An 18,685-nucleotide genomic window follows, 5' to 3' on the forward strand; every position below is an offset into this window, starting at 1 on the left:
CGCGGCAATAATAATCCTTGGTGACTTCATATTGATTGAGAATGTTTCGACGAGAGAAGCTGATGTGGATGAGTGCAGGACAGGAACGTTCAGGTGGACATGTCGTCCAATTACAGATTTTGCAAGAGCTTCAGGCAGGGCACTTGGCCACTCTCTTTCTAATGTCCTGGAGCATTGGGCCACAGGAGGGATCAGGCCCTCCGAGATGGGCTTCCCTTGTGACACCTTCATGGTTGTGCTTTCGACACGGCGCAGGGGTGGGATATTGGAGTGGATCATGGAGCAGCGGTCAGAGCTCTATCAAACATAATACGCAGCCCCGTTGAGCTGAAGGTGGAGGCGAAAGAAACCCAGACTTCGAATGCTCTGAAGAACCTGATTGACTAGCCATAAAGGAAGCACTTCGTGCAGGGCTTTACTGCTTCAAAGAGCTTCCAGCTCTTACACTGCCCTAAACAATCCATAACAGACAGTGATACCTGCAACCCTTCACCATCATACAGATCCGCTGCTGGATAGGCCCTGCTCAATTTCTTCCCGGGATTGATCAGTCACTGTTGCAGCAACCTTGACTGAGAGCTGACCATTGAGCCAAGGCAATGTTTGCTTGACCTGGTTGACGAACAAAGTAAGCATCATTGACTGGACAATGCGATGGCCCTGGTAAACTTACTTTGAAGTGCCACCAGATCTGTTTCTCGTTCTCTACTATCGGTCCCTTGACCAGCTAGAATGGGTTCCATTCCTCTCCGGTGGATCGCATCAGCTGCTCCTACAATGCTGCTGCGTGGCGTGCAATGACAACGTATGGTACATCCAGCCGAGCTGTAGATACCTGGGAGCGTATGTGGAGGATATTTTTGCTGAAGTTTGCCCGTGTGGACTTCGACTCCGGGACCAAGGGTTGGGGGAATCAGTGGGATGATAGGGTGGGTGGGCAGCAGTTTGATACCGATAACTATAATATCATTGTTGAGGTTGAGTCATATTAGTTTTTGTTTGGTTGGGTAGATCGAATAGGCTCATGCTGTATATGAGGGGTTGACTGGATAGTATTCACTCTAACTGAAGCAAACGAAAGACAGTTTTCCACGTCAGTAACGTATTCATGGCTACTTCTCTGTCAGCTTTCCACACTTTTGGCTAGTATCAAGTAATCAAACTAAGAGCCTTGGTAGTAAACTCGAGACTACAGCCCCTTGATATGACACCGCATTGCACAGTAAGAATCTCTTGGCTATTTTAGTTTCAAATCTAATTCTGCTATCTCTGAGCGCATGGCTGGCGGGCTGCTGTGGCGTAATGCAGGTCCATAGTATTGTGCAAGAGATCCTGGATGGGGAGGCTGTCGCTTTTTGCACTGCCATGTAGGAGCACGAGCTGAATGCGATGGGGACGCTGTGATTGATGAAGCTGGAGGTTACGGAGTAGGAGGGCGGGGACGAGTACACAGGGCGTCATGTCAGATGACCACAGTCTTGGAGAATGGTAAATCTAACCAATAGGAAAATAACCGGCCCTCGCTCTACAATACGATGTAGGCCTTTTTTTCCGGACGCGAGAAAAGAAAAAGTAGTCGGCAAGGATATATGCAAGAATTAAGGATAGAAAACACGCCTTCAAGGAAAAATAAGAGAAAGAGCATCCATGTAGAATCACAGGCCAAAAAACAGAAGGAAAGGTTAAAGTCGTAGTCCTCCTGAAGAAGTGCTTGTTCGCTGCATATGGTTCAATATTAGAATAGAATTGGACGCCAGGGACGCCGGGGAAATCTGAGGACGGATCTGATGAAGAAGAATTAGGTAACGAAGACACGAAATAGACAGCGCCGGACGTCCTGATGGCCATATAAGAAACGGAAACAAAAGAAGCGGCAATGCTGCGCGAGTGAGAACCAAGATGTGACCCATGACAATAGCATGTACCTATATAAATGCACAATCTATTGACAGGCTCATCCCTCATTGTGCCAAGGGAACGGGTATTCATCAAGAGAACAATCTTTCACAAAAAAAAAAGACTAAACAGAGAAACAAAGGGGGAATCGAACGGTCATGGAGACGATGACAACCTCATGCTGAGAGCGAACATCACCTGATAGCGAGCCTTGTACAGTACGAAGTCACAGATGCAGGTGTATGGCCACACCGCAGTCTCGGCTTTCGTCTCCTGAAGCCAAGCATAGCGCTCTCTCTCTCTATTATCCTTCAAAGTCTGATTTGGCGACTCCTTTCCTATTGACCTGCGCGCCTGATAACCGTGTAAAGCAACGTCGACCCAATTACATAATAACGCATTTTCCACAGCAGCCAGCGTTGTCGCCGGGCTCGCTCACATCCATCTTGCCTTCAGGGGCACGGGTGCCTGCGGCACCAGAACCGGACGGATATGACGACATCTCCTTGTTGTAACGACGAATTTCGCGCACGAGGTCATAGAAAGCGTTCTCAACGTTGATGCGGGATTTTGCCGACGTTTCAATGAACTTGCAACCGAATTGCCTGGCCAGAGCCTCGCCCTCTGCATAGCAGATGGCCTAATAAGAATATTGCCAAGGTTGAGAAAGGGAAAATCTTCGGGAGGTTCGCCTACCTTGTTGAGAGACGGCTCGTTCCTTCTCCAAATCGCACTTGTTACCGACCACGATAATAGGGAAGTAATCCTTGTCTTTCACACGCAGGATTTGTTGTTGGAAAGTCATAATCTCTTCAAAGGACTGCCGAGACGTAATCGAGTAGACCAGGAGGAAGCCTTCGCCAGTCCGCATGTATTGTTCACGCATCGCCGAGTACTCCTCCTGCCCGGCAGTATCTAAGACATCCAACAAAGCGACCTCATCGTCGATGACACACTGCTTCCGGTAGGAGTCTATACAATAGGAAAAGAGATATCTTGGTAAGTACTCAAGCCGTCAATGACTGCGCCCAAGGAGCCACCTACCTTCAATTGTTGGGTCGTATTCATCGACGAAGTGACTCTGAATCAGTTGGATTGTTAAGCATGACTTTCCGACACCACCACCACCGACAACAACTAGCTTGTACTCTCTAAGGAACTGGTATAGAAAAGCTGTCAGTCATCTGTGACACATCTCATTGCTTGGGAGCCTGTGGCGATCGGAGGTGAGATGCGCAGGATGAAGGCGATGTGGTGATGTTGAGAGGGAAAAGGGGCGGGGAGCGACACAAGGATTTTCGAATGATCGGCGTACCTTTGAAGCCATCACGGCGAAGTCTAGGTTGAGGTGACCTGGAAAGGATGGAAGGGGAAAAAGAGAGCAACGATCGAAGCTATCCCAACAGCAGCAGTGTCAGCGGGTCGAAAAAGTAGCAGCACAAGTTTCTTTTGCAAAAAGGGTCAAGAGTCGGGACCCAGCTTTTCGGGAGTTCCGCGTAGAACGAAGACGCCTGGAGAACAGTCCACAGCAACGGCGGGTCCAGTACTCTAGAAGCGACTAAGCCAAGCTTAAAGGCGCCAAATGGGTTTGGGAAAGAGGTGGATTTAAGAGGTTTAGGGGTTTGTGCAGTCTGCAATCTGCAGCACAGAATCGGGAGGGAATTGGAGATGGCGAACCAATTTGCGCGCCAGCTCTCCGAACGGTGACGCTACCTACTAATATCTAGGCAAAGTTTCTCTCTACTCTGTTGACTAACAGAGTCGAGATGATGATGGAAAGTGTCCTGTGTGGGCTTAGAAGGAGGACCAGTGGAGATTTGGATAGGGTGGTTAAAGGGGAGTCAAGGTGAGAAGGAAGATGTGGGGATAAGATAGGGGAGGGAGACCGAAAAAGAAAGAATCCAGAAATTCGTGATGGAAGGCAAAAACTGTTTCCTTGGACTGTCTTGTCAGATTGTTCCCCCAGTCAATTGTATAAGGGTTAGAAAGGATATGAAGGAAATGGCATTTTTAAAAAAAATGGGGAAAAGCAGGAAATAAAGCAGTCTGCAAGTGTAACTCTGTACGGAGTAGTAGTACCTACCTCTCTTTTTGACTTCCGTTCTGTAAAGGTGTGAGTGAGACCAGGGAGAGGATTGGATGATTGGTGGTTGTGGATGGAGGTGTCTACCCAAGTAGCAAATGGGTCATCAAATCAATAATGGGTGGTCGTAACAGTACTAGGCGATATTGATATGAACCCAACTATAATAACAAAAAAAAAAAAAAAAAAAAAAAAAAATCAGTAATAAACAATAACAATAACAACTTGCGTCCTTTAAAAGGGGTTGATTTGGTCACATCTGGGTCATTCGGACTCTCGGAGGGATGAGCGTGGTATTAAGTGGGTTGGCCGTGTCTGTAACGACGTATGGAGTAAGGTATCGAGTGTCCACAGTATCATCCGATAGATGGCCACCTAACAAAATAGCAATCAGCATACTCCAGTAGTTTGCTGATGCCGCAACCAAAGCAACTCCTGGCCGCTTCCCCGTACCGTTGTGATGGATGAGAACTCAATCACAATTCCCAACCACAGCATCAAGCTGGAGCTGTCAAAAAGACGTTGCAGATGATGAAATGCTCCATGCCAACGCAGACAGGAGCAATCGAAAGCTCGATATAGCTATCAGTACTCTGTACACTTACCGCCACAAATATCTCCAGCCGTCTAAGCTCCATCAATCAGTAAATAGATAATCAACGCCGCAGACATTGACTGGATTCTTTCAGTCCAAGGTGCTTATTAACCAAATGACTGACTAACTACACTACTCTTACTGACTATCTAGACTAAGTTTGATGCCTCCTACTTATCTACAGGCTAGGAAAGCAGGGAAGTGAGGAGAGCAATTTTCCCTCGTCATTTTCAAGCTCGTCTCGTTCTAGAAGTATGGCGTTCACAAGTCCCTTAAATGAACTGTCAGCAGCCACGCCTATCAATAATGCGATTGTCTAGCCATGGAATTTGTTTGGCTTTCTCGGGCCCATGGTTCACTTCATGAACTCCCCCTGTCGGGTATCACAAATGGAACGAGTCAACGACCACCCCGAGATCATTGCATCGGTAGTGTACCGTCGAGCATTACGGACATTCAGAAATATTTGATTGAGGACGTGAATCTAGAAAATCAATTGCAATCGTCACTCAATTGCTCAATTGGTTGCGTCTGTTGCAGTGAAAAGCAAGGTGCCTGGCTGAGAGTCTTAGACATCCCAAGTAATTCATCCCAGGCCGATTGAAAACCCGCGAATGAGATCATCGTTCCTGAGCGTTTGGAGAAAAACCGTCAAACTCAGCCTTAACCTCAGGCACAACAGCCTGTATGTTTCACCACCTCGTGTCCCTGAATGAACACATAACGCCGTTCAGTTATTAAACCTGTCCGCGCCTAGTCTCTTAGTCGCAAGTCACAAATCAATCTAGATTAAGGGAGCGAGCCAGTTAGACCAATAATGATAAGAGACCAGCCCGATATCTTGGGAAGAGTTTTCCCCACACCTCCACTTCTCTTAGGCCCATCGCTAGTTCCCTACGAATATGGTATCTTGGGTCTGTGGTCTGACTGTCCGAAGCTGACGTTGGACTCTAGTGGTAAAAGGTGGTATCATGGAAAGCCCAGATGGCTCTGCGATTAATCACATTTGACGGTGTCTGATCGGGGCACTCGAATTCTGTGATTCAAACCATAGATGCAGCAATTCGAGGCTACAATGAAGTCACCCACGACTAAAGGGGAATTTCCTCGTTTTCTTCAAAGTCAGCGTCACTTCAGTAGTTCGCATACCGTTGCATCATCGCGCATTCAAACACAAGTCGCAATGCCAATCAATCTATTTGGGGTATCGGGAGTTTAACGACTTTGGAGGTGACCGGTAACAAGTGTCTACCAGTCACGAAATCTCCTAGCTGCTCGTTTTCTACTACAATGGCTGAGATAAGACAAGTCACCTTGAAAGAGAACCGGTAGATGCTGATCTCCAAGGCTATAACCCTCCTCTCCAACAGTTGGTAATGCACAGAAATCATCACCATAAAGCAAATGATCCGTAAAATCCGGGCCTACCAACAACGTCCGATAATATGCTAGAATTTCTTGACCCAAATCTCTAATTCGCCAGTATGACCATTGAACTAAGGCAGGTCGGAATGCCTAATATATAATGGTTCCCACTAGGGATAACCATCAGTTTGAGGTAAAGCGTCTGGAAATTGGACTGTGCGTGGCCTTTCGTTTCAGCGGTTGTGAGGATAATATAGCAGCTCCACAGCGTCAGTCATCACAGGAAATATCAGTTTCCTTGCCTCAACCATTTCTGGTTGAGCCACTCGTCTTGAGAAAGCGATCCATGTGTTGCATGCAATAAATTGCCTGATTCTTAAACAAATTAGATAAGGATCGCACGTTGGATAACAAGTTTTTCTTCCATCGAACTGAATCGCAAACCAGTCATTGCATCCTTGTATCATGAGCATTACTTCGGCTCATCCTTGTACTCTACAAGGATATGCTTAAAGATAATGACATTTGGTGGGCACTTTCACCTTCCTTGATTCATACATCTGGCTCTCGCTAGTTGTGTACTGTCAACTGGCAACTGGCATTGGAAGATGGTAATCGTATCAATGAATGCGCTTAGAAAGCTTTTAGAAGCACTGAAAACTGTCCGATGATCTAGCAAGCTCATCATTCTACCGGGCAGAATGCAAAGTAGGAGGTCGAAATCAGGGAGGTAGTTGCAGTGCTTGACTGCATCACTCAACAAGTACTCCAAGACGTATAGGAAGCACCAGAGCAATACGCGCCATTTAGACAGCCCTCGGACGATAGCCCTTTAGAACTTACACGACGTAATATGATATCAGCATGAAGCAGCAGAATCTAGTAATCATCCTTGCAATTCCCGCTGGTAAATCTCACGCTATGGACGAGGGTAAACTGGGGAACTGGCATATAACTCGGCCCGATACCTAAAATCCGCGAACCGCACTCCTACTTTGTAATGGTAGTCTGTCCATGCACAGGGACTATTATCTTACTAATCGAGACGAGGTGATCGACACACCTCCATATTCCAAAGGGTAAATGTACATTCTTCCACTCTGCTCATTCTCATCAAGATTTGAGCCAAGGTCTGAGAGTATCCGTGGTCGCCGGCGGAGCTTATTCAGATGTCGCCTAATAATACATCAGTGTAAGTTTTCCAGACATGCGGGTTTGTTCTATGGGCTTCTGGGATGGTGGATGTACCAAGGTACGGAATTGTTTTGTGCCCATGGACCGAGATTGAGCACGCTTTCCTATTTAAGGTAGGGACCAAATCCAAGAACGCTCGTCATGGAACAAGGATGACTAAAGAGGATCACTACCCTATTTGAAAGAGTACTAAAGTTGCTATGCCGTCAAGTTTTTCTGGCAGTATGTAATTGAATCTGTGATGTACATGACTGTATATGATGCGCAATCTATCTTGACTGGATTGATGGCCTGGGAAGCCAGTAGTATCTTGCTCTAAATGTTGGTCTAACCCCGCTTTTCTCTAGTTCTTGCGGTATAGATGGCCAGGGGATGCCTAAATTGGGCGGGTCAGCTATGTCCTATAACAGCCAGAGATTCATGAGCGTATGAATGAAACCCACCTGGTGACTTGGGAAAATCAGAGTGTCGGCAATTACGACATTTTCTCGCCGACCCGCAGCGAAGACGATGACTTCAGCAACGTCATCCGGCGTAAGGGGTTCGCATCCACTTAATACACGTTAGCTCAGCTCTCAATATGTGCAGCGGAAAATTCGTACGCATAGACTGCATCAGCCTTGGCCTTGTCACCGTAGAACCGCACAATTGAGAATTCCTGCGGAAGGCTCGATGTTAGCTCGGTTCCTATCTCTTAGATCCAGGCACCTTACCGTCTCAACTTGACCGGGATCGATCTCGATGATGCGGATTCTCGTATCAATAAGCTCCTTCCTCAGGGCATCGGTAAACGACTTGACCGCAGCCTTAGTAGAACAGTAGATACTACCACCAGGGTAGGCTTCGCGACCGGCGATACTGCCAATGTTGATGATGTCTCCACGACCACCATCGGAGCGCTTCTTGAAGATGGGAAGAATGGCTTGAGTCATGTTGATCAATCCAGTGACGTTGGTGGAAAACATGACGTTGATATCCTCAGGGTCAATTTCGGGGGCTTTGGCTACACCCTTGACCAGACCACTATTTCCATTCTAAGTACCTTGTCTAAAGCAGTGCGATAGCGAGAAACTCCAAGACTTACGCATTGTTGACCAGCACATCAATATCTTGAAACTCCGCTGGAAGGGACGGGACGAAGTTCTTGACCTCTTCCGGATTGCTGACGTCCAGCTTCACTGGCAGCACCTTGACACCATCACCGACCTCCTCCTTGATCTCCTCGGCCAGCTGCTTCAGAGAGTCAAGTCGTCGCGCAGTCACGATCAGCTTCAGGGCCTTCGGCGACGTCCGGGCAAACTCCTTAGCGGTACTCCTGCCGATTCCGGACGATGCGCCAGTAATCACAATTGTCTTGCCTTCAAGGCGCTTTGCCATTGCGGTTGCCATTGTGCGTTTTATAAGAGTCGCCTGAGATGCAGGGGTGAAATTGCTCGTTCTAGCCGAAGGGGTGAATGCGGACAAATAAGAAAAAGATCGGAGGAAGCTTATTGATTTGCTGATATGCTTCATAAATGAATTCAGCTTGCTGGAAGAAGATTGGAGATCAAGAAGGAATAGAAATATAAAAGAAGGACAGAGAATTGATGCCTGTATTATGACTCTTTCGTCCAGATAACGAGCTGAAAGTCGGCATCACCTCATCTGCGGGGAAGCTGAATGATTGGCGGGGCTATTGTCTGCCTTGGATTTTCCGCCAGTTGTCTGTCGGCTGAAGGTTTGGCCGATCGGATTTGCCCCGACTTTGGTCAAACTAAGTCCAGCATGCAAAAGGAGTGTATGAGCTTGATCTAATTCTGCATCGGAGCGGAGTATTTGAGCTTCAAGTAATGACTTCTTTGTATGCTGACAGGCCTCATCAGCTCAGAAAATATTAGGGACAGCATTTTGAAGCAGTGCTTTGAGTAGGGAAATACATGATAAACAAGCTGTTGCGGAGCCATCTCATCAGTTTTGCTGCATTCTTCAGTCTTTCTTAGGGATGTAGAACACACGGAATGAAATAACCTACCTTCGATGAAGCTCGTTTGGTGACGTGGAACCTGGTGACAACGGACTGCGCAGGATCAAAGTGCGCAGGGCTTGAATTTCGGTTAACGCAGCTGGTGTTGTCAAAGCCATTTTCAATTTACCACCGAGATTACTGCCTCTCAACTATCTGACACTTGTTCTCTTCTCATGCGAATATCTAGGGTTAGAGCTTCTCTCCTACCCCGCGGGAGGGTTCGCGCGGGGTCAAGGGATATGTCGAAGACGCAGTAGACTAGACATACCTCTGACAATCTCCACTCTTGACTACATTATCATGAAGATCACCAATGTGTTTTAATCTTCGAGCGTTGGATTTCCGCATCTGTTTGCTGACCCCCGATAAGAGTTCAACAGTGCTTCAACGGTATTTCTGCGCCCCAGGAACTTGCACGCTCGAGTACGTCGCTGGACATGGAACTGCTTCAATAACCTCACTTTGAAACCTAATTCCAGGTCCTCGGAATCATCCAATGCCATTGTAAACCGTTAATTGTCTACATACGGCTTGATCTCGCCGTTTCCTCAGACTACGAATTCAGTTGGGGACCGCGAATGTCTTGAAGATACCGATACCCCGATTATTGCTCAATGAGATATCCAAAATCGATCGACTTGCAGGTGCATATTGGTAGCCGTCATCGAAAGCTAAAGCTGTTGAATATCCTTTGATTGCAGCTGGCACGGACAGCCATGTCACGCTTCCTACAAGGTGGTGTTTGGGAGACCTCGTTCCGAACATGATAGCGTACTCCGTATATCAGATCAGACTGTCATCGACTCATGGTGATACTAAGTAGACTACGATCACTTCTCTGGAACGCATATGAGACACTTGGAGGCTGGTCTATCCGCACTGGATCATGATTAAGCAATGACAGTTGGACTGACCACAACCTGACTTAGCTCTCGGGGATGATGATTTCCTTTTCTCCCCATGTGCCAAGACCCCGAAAAGCGCCATCACAGTCCGGGCTGTCGATCACTGCAAGTCATGTTGATCTAATTTTACTAATCAGCGCAAGCTCCACGCCTGCAGGCATACTACGATATGAATGAGCCGAGGATTGATCTCTGCTTGTCATTAATGATCCTGGCCGAGTTATAGATTGCCTATTAATGGGCCACGATTGCTCGTGCTGATGTCTCATTTAGATATCCTACGAAAAGAAAAATGCACCCTTGTCCACTTCGGATGACATTCGCCAACTAAACCCACAAAGATCCACTGTCTAGCGGTGATTGACAGACTCGCTTCAAGGAGACATTTCCTAAAGAGGATAATGAGGTGGCAATGCCATTTCTTAACTTCAACAAAATCTTCCTCATACAGGCCCTAGCACTGAGGGTGTTCTGGATTGAGATGCCTAATACACTGATGCTCTTACAGACCCCCTATCTCTTATCAATCACTGCATGGAGTTACTAAGGTAGTAAATCATCGGATGATCCGACCAGTGGCGTTGTCAGTTTGACTAGTACGTCGCTTAGCTTTCGATGTGCCTGTTACTCTTTCCACTTGAAGAATCATCCCCGCTTCATGTCCAAGGAGGGCAACGAACCCACTAGTCCATTGTGACAACGTGATAGCGCCGACACTGAACAGGGTCTTGATTCGATTATGCAGTCGTGCTGCATGCGCATTATTTTCTTCTTCACAGAGTGATGGATGACGCTTTGACTAAAGACTACCAAGTCCCACATTCTACTGTAATAGCGCAGCTGTTTACTACCAATGGAGATCCATCATCCTGCGGCACTGTGCTCCACGGTGAAAAATTATACAAGACGGCTGTCAACTTTTGTGGTCCATAGCAGTTGATTCGTTGACCCTAATTCATATTCCATACGAGTCCCCGAGCCAGGCACCACGGATGACACATGTTGCTACAGTCCATTACTCGACGCTCCACTATCGCGCACTCCGTGGAGACCATGCAACTCTGGGTTGAAGATCAGCAGCACTAAAGCCTTCGAGGGCAATGCGAGCATATGGCAAGCATTTCCCGGCTCGTGCGCTTGGAGATTTGGAAGTGATCCTACAACACTATTGAGCTCTGTACCGTACCTCTGGTTCACGTGGGTGGGGAAAACAGTGCCTAAGAAAGAGGTCGTACAGCAAAATAAAATAATACCTTAGCCTATGCCATACTCGATGTCGTTTATGAGTACAAACGAACTCATGTTCCTTGACACCTTCCTCACACATTGGGTCTAGTTGACCTGGCCGTTCTTTACCATTCAACCGGGTTTCCCAAGTGAAAGTGCTATTCAGCCTATGCAAGAAATCTGGTTGATCTTGTCTGGCTTGCAGAAGGCCGGATATTATCAACGATCTTCCCCAATCGCGCATTACACTCTTTTCGCAGCATTCAAGCGACACGCTCATTTGACATCACACTCTTTTCACAGTTCCGAGATGCACGGGCTGTTAGGACATTTCATACTATCTCGCGATGAGGACGATGGAGCATCACGGGGACAACAGGCAGTGGTGGTAACAGGAGTATTGACAGGACTGGCGATTCTAATAGTTGCGATGCGGCTGTTCGCGCGGATCGGCTTGATGAAGCTGAGAGGTCGCGAAGACTACGCGATTGTTGTGGCCCTGGTTAGTGAAGATTTGGCCTTCCGATTGCAATCTACCACTGACTGGGATTGTTAAAAGGTCTTTTCCATCGTCTACTTTGCATTGGTTGCTGCCCGTAAGACATTCCTGTTGTATCTCCTACTTGGAAAAAACACAATCTTCTAATTTTCTCCCACAGAGGCTCATTTCGGTCTTGGAATACTTTCCAATAAACTTCCTACTGCTACACTGAAACAGCAGCTCAAGGTGGGTGCTGTCAGTTCGATAGGTCCGTCAATGCGATAGTTGACAGTATCTCGTATAGCGACTCTGGATAGCGATTCCATTCTACAACGCGAGTATGGCTTTCAGCAAATTTTCCATTCTGTTTCAATACTTGCGCATCTTCCCTAGCCGCCGGTTTCGATTTGCTTGCCACACCGTGATGGGTATCGTCGCATTGTACTCGACATGGGCTATTGTCAGCGCATTCGTGAACTGCATTCCTGTAGCGAGGTTCTGGGACCGCGATATTCCCGGCTCCTGCCTCAGTTTCGAAGCTGTCTGGTTCTTTAACGCGTCCATGAACATCGCTACCGATCTGACCCTACTTATCATGCCGATGCCGCTCATTTCTCAACTCCAACTTCCCCGCATGCAGAAAATTGCACTCATGGCTGTCTTTGCTGTGGGTTTACTGTGAGTCCGCCCTGTACGGAACAGTCTGATGGTTGCTTACATTCAATAGGGTTGTTATCACCAGTATCCTTCGTCTGTCGAGTCTGCGAGCAGTTGCTCAAAACCCAGACACGTCATGTAAGCCTGCTTCCCATGTTCATGACAAAGCTATCTCTAACCGTAGAACAGACAGCAACGTAGGCGCCGCATACTGGACCGCCGCCGAATGCAATGTCGCCATCATATGTGCTTGTCTCCCCTTCCTTCGACCCCTTATCAGCCGTATTTTCCCCAGACTACTGTCCACCAAGAGCTACAACAAATACACAGGACAGCCCACGATGGGTACAGCCAACCGGACACGGAGGACCCAACTCTACTCGCAAGACCGGGACTATGGCCTATACACCATCGATATCGAAGCGACTGATATGAAACGAGGATCTACTGGAGGCATTGAGGTCACGACAGAGATGACGGTACAGGAGTTGTCGCAGCACGATGAGTCGACGAGTCAGCGACGGCTAGTGATGCAATAATATCTTTATGCCGTGATGTTTGTTCAGGTTTTTTTTTTTTTTTTTCTTCCAAATGCTCACCGATCTACTTCATTTACTCAGCCTGATTTCTTCGACGTACATATATGATATATCCCTGTTCTCTTTCTCGTCTCATCTACCAGACGTTGACTTTACCTTGACTTTTTTCCTATCATGATGACAATAATGAAAAGCGTGGAGCCCAGAGTCTCTCGCGTCTCCAGATCCATGACAAAAGCCGTTCCGAACTTTGTTCTTTACTAAGGATTATCATTCACAACCTTCGGATCTGACACGTGACTCCGATCATGGTATGTCTGTCAGCTGTACCTTGCCAGCTTCTTCATTATCGAACTAGCAAGGATGATCCTTGCACGAATTAAACTACAGCAAAAGAACGACCAGCCATCTGAAGCTCAATCCAGCCACAATGCACTAAATCACGCTATCACCAACTCTGATAGCAAGGATACTACATCAGTGTGTTCATCGAATGGAAACAGTCAGTCAATCTGAGGCAACACCACTAGCGATCCATGCTGCTAGGCCCTGTCAATTAATCACATTCACACTGGGCGAACCTAGATATCAGAGCATAGTGGTGTCACGCAGCACTGAATCACTGCCATCATGTCATGAACTCCCTCAAATGCCGAAGATTTAAACTGAAGATCTGAGTGGCTTCGGATCGGCCCGCCAGGTCGATGTCATGATGACCCGACCACCTTCTACAAGCACAATGGCCACCAACACACTCACATGCACTCAGGATCCAATTCTCTCTCAACAGTACCAGCACAGGGAGAGTCCATCGACATGCCAAGCGCCCTCCGCACCTTCACCCTCAACTTCGTCGGCGACGTCATGCTCGGCCGCCTCGTTGATCAACTCTGGCCCCAGCATGTCGACAACGCCCACGAACGCCGCGTCGTCTCCTACTTCATCGAGCGCTACCCCTACCTAAGCAAGTACACCCATCGCGACCCCTGGGGCTCCGCGCTACCGCTCTTCCACAACTCCGACCTCAACCTCATTAACCTCGAAACCTCAGCAACAACCACCAACGACCCCTGGCCCAGCAAGGCCTTTAACTACCGCATGCACCCCGCGAACGCCGCCGCCCTGCGCGAAGCCCGCATCGACTACGCCACCCTCGCAAACAACCACACCCTCGACTTCGGCACCGACGGCCTAGTCGAGACGGTCTGGACAATGAAGGAGTCCAAGATTGCGTTTGCGGGAGCCGGCGAAACAACAGACGAGAGCCGGCGGCCGGCAGTCCTGCGTCTTCCACGCTGCGCAGAAGCACACGCACAGGATAGCCACGAGCAATCTTCCAAATCGTACAGCGTGCACGTCTACGCGGCCTCGGACCACCCGCGCGACTGGGCCGTCGTGCCCACCTTCCATCTAATCGACTACTCGGCGCGAACACGAGAGCACCTGCGCACGCTGCTAACATCACCTCCAGCATCCACCGACACGCCCGAGAAACCCGCGCTCAAGATCTTCTCCGTCCACTGGGGTCCAAATTATACGTGGCAGCCGGCAGAGAAGATCCGCTCGCTGGCGCATTTCCTAATCGACGAGTGCGGCGTGGACATTGTGCATGGCCACTCCTCGCACCATGTGCAGGGTGTCGAGCGGTACCGGCGGAAACTCATCATCTATGGGTGTGGGGACTTTGTGGATGATTATGCGTTGAACGAGGAGTATCGGAATGACCTTGGGGCTGTGTGGAGGGTTTGTGTGAGGGAGGAGCAGGATGAGGAAGAGGCCGACCCGGAGAGTTGCAGGTTGGTGTTGGATCGATTGGAGATCTTTCCCACCCGTTGCGATCGTTTTCAGGTGACGTTGTTGGATCCGGATGATGATGATCATCTCTGGGTGAAGAGGAAGATTACCCAGTTGAGCGAGGATATGGGGACCAAAGTGCGTAGGGATTTAGGGAGGGAGCATCAGGTCGTAGTGGACTTGAGAGATTAGTAGATAAGAGAGTTCATCATCTACAGAGTCAAGCAGGGGGTTCGTAACCGAAGACGAGTAGGATACAAACAAGTTATATCATCAGGGGTTAAGCCCGTTATTGTCTTGATAAGAATTAAGGAGATTACCGAGATCTATCTAAATAGCACAATAACAGTGAGTTGTCGTCTGTAGTAGACTAGCGGAGATCATGAGATTGGAAGGAGGAAAAAGGGTGAGCAAATGGAACGACAAACGCCTCCGCTGAGGTTGCTCCAACAGGTCGCAGGAAAGAAGGTGACGATAGAGTAAGCTATGGGCTTTTCCGGAATTGCACAACTCCTGTATCTCTGGTTCAAACATACTGAAATGGTATCTTGCCAACAAGGTAAATCTTTGCGCCGGGAGTAAGAGAGACAAAAAAAGGCAAAGGGTACAAAGGATAGTCATGTGAGATGATAGTGAAGGGACTGCGCATCACGCTCCCAGTTCCGCCAACTCTCGCTCTTTAGCTCGAAGCATTTCACGCATCTCCTCCGCCTCACGCTGCAGTTTCGCTCGGCGGTCTTCTTTGAGGCTTTCAAGTTCAGACACGCCAGGCAATGGCTGCGACGGCGGATGAGGCGGCAAAGGTGTCGCTTTGTGGTGTTGCTGCTGACGGCTGAGAGCAGCGAGCGACGGGTCTAGGCGGGATTCGTCGTGCGGGCCTGAGTGGTTTAGAAGAGTGGAAATCGAGCTGAGACGGCCGGGGGGGGAAGGATTGGCAGTTGATATGATGGGGGGAAGTTGGTTGGAACCTGATTCCAACGTCGTCGGAACCGAGGCAGTATCGGTGGATGATGTGGTCTCCGCAAGAGTTCGCTTCTTCGCACTGCCGGAAGTGCTGGGTGAGATAGAACGTCGGCCGAACTGTGGAATGGGAGAGTGACTAGGTGCGCTCAGCCGTTCAGGCTCCAGGAGTCTCGGAGGGGGGGGGTGATGCGGCAACGAGAGACTCCCGGTAGCACTGAAGTGAGTGAAATCCACAGGCGGTGGGGCAACGGCATAATGTCGCTGGTGGTTAGCCTGCAATGTTGGATCCGAACTCAAGTATCGGTAGTGGTCATCATGGCTGTGAGCCAATACCGCCGGAGATGCCTCCGGCGACGCAGACGAACCGTTGGACGAGTAGGTAGCTCCACTAGGAGATTGGTCTCTCAAGGCAGGCACAACACGTTTTCGTCGTTTAATGATGGACTTTTTCATCGTGGTGGGTCGGTAGCAACCATGCAATTTATAGTAGAGTCCTAATAAAAAAACGGATGTTAGTATATTGGCTTATCACAAGACTGGGGGAGAGTCGACGTACCACAAGCATTACAAATTGGATGTCCATTTTCGTCCCGTCGCCAAAGTGGAGTCACAGTGGTCCCACAGTTTTGACAGGAGACCAGCATGTTTCCTCCTTCGACCGTTGCGCCATTCTTTCCCGCATCGTTTTCGGTTTCAGCGAGAGGTCGGTCGGACCCTGAATTTGTAGCTCTCCACGAGTGGATGGGAACCGTGCCTCGAGCAGCAGACTTGTAAACTCGGTTGTTGTAGGCAGGGCAACCATCGCATCCCTCGGCTCCGCCAGTCCCATTGCAATTCCCTCCACCAGGACAGGAACCACCTCCTGAGTTAGACTGACAGTGACCCTGTGAAGCCGATTCGCTCTGAGCAATTCCATGGCCAGTTTGTTGCCCGCCCGCTTCGGAGCCCGGTTCCATCCGATTGCGCTTGGTCGGCCGAGCCACGTTCCTCGCTTTCAAGTATAGGCCGCATGCATTGCAAATCATCGCCCCTGTCGGTGATCGTCGCCATAGAGGAGTGCTTTTCGTCCCACAATTACTAAAAAAAAAATAAGAGTCAATACAATGAACCTGAAAGAAGAATGATTGAGGAGTATCAAGATATACGGACCTGCACGAATGTCCCAAGAACGATGTGTCTTTCTGGGCCTTTGGCGATGTCGAGGTCTTCTCAGCTGGAGGAGCAGTTCTTTGTTGTTCAGGCCAACGTTGTCCATTCATTGACGTTTTCATTTGATGCCGAACAGGCGCTGTTACCTTCTCATCCCGATGACGATCCGTGGTGTGTTCCCGGCCAGCTTGGGCCGAAGATATCAGCTGCTGGGCAGCGTCCAGGTCCTCCGCTGAAGCGTGCCGCGCAACGACATCGTGGTTCCGGGGAAGCGATCGTACTGAGTCCATCTGAGGAACTGAAGCAAGCATCGCCACTATCAACCCTCACCCGGCTATAGACCTGTCTCTGGACGAGAATCAGTCTCCAAGGCGGCGTTTCTCGGTCACAATCGAGGCAAACGGGGTAGCTGTGTTGTGGATGGAGCGTCGCACCACCGTCGAAAGCGTAATGTATGGTATCACAAGTCAAGCGTCGCTCAGAACAACCGTACAAGGAAGAGGTACAAGGATGCCCCCTAAAGCAAAAAAAGCAAAGTTGTAGTGGAAAGAGGCTGCAGCTAGTGCAACTCAAACCCAACAGAGCGGTGCAGGGGAGTCGACTAGTGGTCGATCCTTGACTACTGCTGGAAATGCGCGCAGGTGTCTCAAAAAAGTTGAGCGATCAAAAGAAGAAAGGTCGGCCAGAGTCAATACTTCTGATTATCAATAACTGATCCGCCACGAAGGGGTCCGCTTTGTTGGCGAATCCGAATGACAGGTCCAGGTGGCGATCCAGTCGGGTATGCCAAGTGGTCTGACCGTGTCAGATGGCCGTTCAGATAAAGGGTACAAAAAGTGGTCCGAAACCGGAAAGAGAGCTTGACGCGAAGAAACGATTAGAAACGACGAAAAATAAATAAACAGATAATTCTCAGGTGCAGCAGCCGAGTGGTTGGGAGAAGAGGGAGAAAGAAGATAGGATCGGCGACGAGGTGATCCACTCCGAGCAATGGAATGTCACCGGGGAAGAGTGACAGGTAGGAAGCTGCGAGTTTGGGGTATGCAGAGATGGTGACTAAAAAGAGATAAAGGGGAGGGCAAAGAGGAGACTAGCAAAAATGAGAAGTTGGGAAAGCTAGGAAAATCTTGAGATGCAGATAGATTGATGAGATCGATAGACTGATTTGATTGATTAGCCGGGGAAGTACGTACTTTGTAACGCAGATCAAATGATTGATTGATTGATAGAGGAAAAAAGGGACGGAAGGGAAAAAGTGGGTATTGCCCAGGCGGTCACGATGATGATGGAATGCTAGTAAGTAGAAGCTTTGGAGTTGACGGATTTGATGGAGAGGATGATGACAAGATGGTTGAGATGATGACGACGATGATGATGATGGTGATGGTGATGATGATGATGACGGATAATAACAATAATGACTCTTAGATGATCGTGAAAGACGACAGTTTGTCTGGTGCTGTTGCTATTGCAGCTGCTGCCTGAGGCTGTCCTTATCAGTTATCGATCTCCCAGGGGGATCTACCAACACCTGGGGACGTGACAGATCCTGTTGTGCTGCAAGTTGTCCAAATATCCAAGTAGTTGGGATTCCTCAAGAAAGCAACTGTTGAGTCCAGATGTTCGGTTTCCTCCTTCGACTTTTCTCTGCTCACTGGAGTGACGGTTCCTGATGTTTTCTTTTTCTCACTCAATTTTGCGATGTCGTTTCTTTTGCTCATTGTGTCTACTTTTCCTCCCCCCAGATCGAATCATCTGGACCCCACCGATGCCTATTCTGATCTAGTCTTATGGGTCTCCCAAGAATACGCCTTCCCCTTTTAGTAAGTGGC

At 48.7% G+C, this 18,685-nt stretch overlaps 5 protein-coding genes across 5 annotated transcripts; 2 read left to right on the forward strand and 3 right to left on the reverse strand.

The window, feature by feature from the left end:
* Positions 1-1,574: 1,574 nt before the first annotated feature.
* Positions 1,575-4,142, reverse strand: rasA (Ras family protein). Its single transcript, XM_748433.2, has 6 exons — positions 3,980-4,142; positions 3,614-3,824; positions 3,212-3,290; positions 2,941-3,055; positions 2,593-2,868; positions 1,575-2,520 (listed from the first exon to the last, which is right to left on the reverse strand). Exons 3-6 carry the CDS (start codon positions 3,221-3,223, stop codon positions 2,282-2,284), a joined length of 642 nt encoding a protein of 213 aa, XP_753526.1. The 5' UTR covers positions 3,224-3,290; positions 3,614-3,824; positions 3,980-4,142; the 3' UTR covers positions 1,575-2,281.
* Positions 4,143-7,260: 3,118 nt separating this feature from the next.
* On the reverse strand, positions 7,261-8,877 carry AFUA_5G11240 (SDR family oxidoreductase). The gene is made up of 5 exons (XM_077804842.1): positions 8,218-8,877; positions 7,847-8,156; positions 7,736-7,791; positions 7,577-7,685; positions 7,261-7,509 (listed from the first exon to the last, which is right to left on the reverse strand). Exons 1-5 carry the CDS (start codon positions 8,643-8,645, stop codon positions 7,477-7,479), a joined length of 936 nt encoding a protein of 311 aa, XP_077660978.1. The 5' UTR covers positions 8,646-8,877; the 3' UTR covers positions 7,261-7,476.
* A 3,214-nt stretch (positions 8,878-12,091) lies between these two features.
* AFUA_5G11245 (PTH11-like integral membrane protein) lies at positions 12,092-12,947 on the forward strand (the record flags this gene model as incomplete). Its single annotated transcript, XM_001481458.1, has 3 exons — positions 12,092-12,429; positions 12,479-12,546; positions 12,598-12,947. The coding sequence occupies 3 exons, from the start codon at positions 12,092-12,094 to the stop codon at positions 12,945-12,947; spliced, it is 756 nt and encodes a 251-aa protein (XP_001481508.1).
* Positions 12,948-13,706: 759 nt separating this feature from the next.
* On the forward strand, positions 13,707-14,933 carry AFUA_5G11250 (CapA family protein; the record flags this gene model as incomplete). The annotated part of the gene is made up of 1 exon (XM_001481459.1): positions 13,707-14,933. The coding sequence occupies one exon, from the start codon at positions 13,707-13,709 to the stop codon at positions 14,931-14,933; it is 1,227 nt and encodes a 408-aa protein (XP_001481509.1).
* Positions 14,934-15,389: 456 nt separating this feature from the next.
* Positions 15,390-18,617, reverse strand: sreA (siderophore transcription factor SreA; the record flags this gene model as incomplete). The annotated part of the gene is made up of 4 exons (XM_748430.2): positions 18,047-18,617; positions 16,854-17,712; positions 16,261-16,781; positions 15,390-16,198 (listed from the first exon to the last, which is right to left on the reverse strand). The coding sequence occupies exons 2-4, from the start codon at positions 17,162-17,164 to the stop codon at positions 15,390-15,392; spliced, it is 1,641 nt and encodes a 546-aa protein (XP_753523.1). The 5' UTR covers positions 17,165-17,712; positions 18,047-18,617.
* Positions 18,618-18,685: the final 68 nt, after the last annotated feature.

Source organism: Aspergillus fumigatus, chromosome 5, assembly GCF_000002655.1.
Source record: "Aspergillus fumigatus Af293 chromosome 5, whole genome shotgun sequence".
Lineage (NCBI taxonomy): Eukaryota > Fungi > Ascomycota > Eurotiomycetes > Eurotiales > Aspergillaceae > Aspergillus > Aspergillus fumigatus.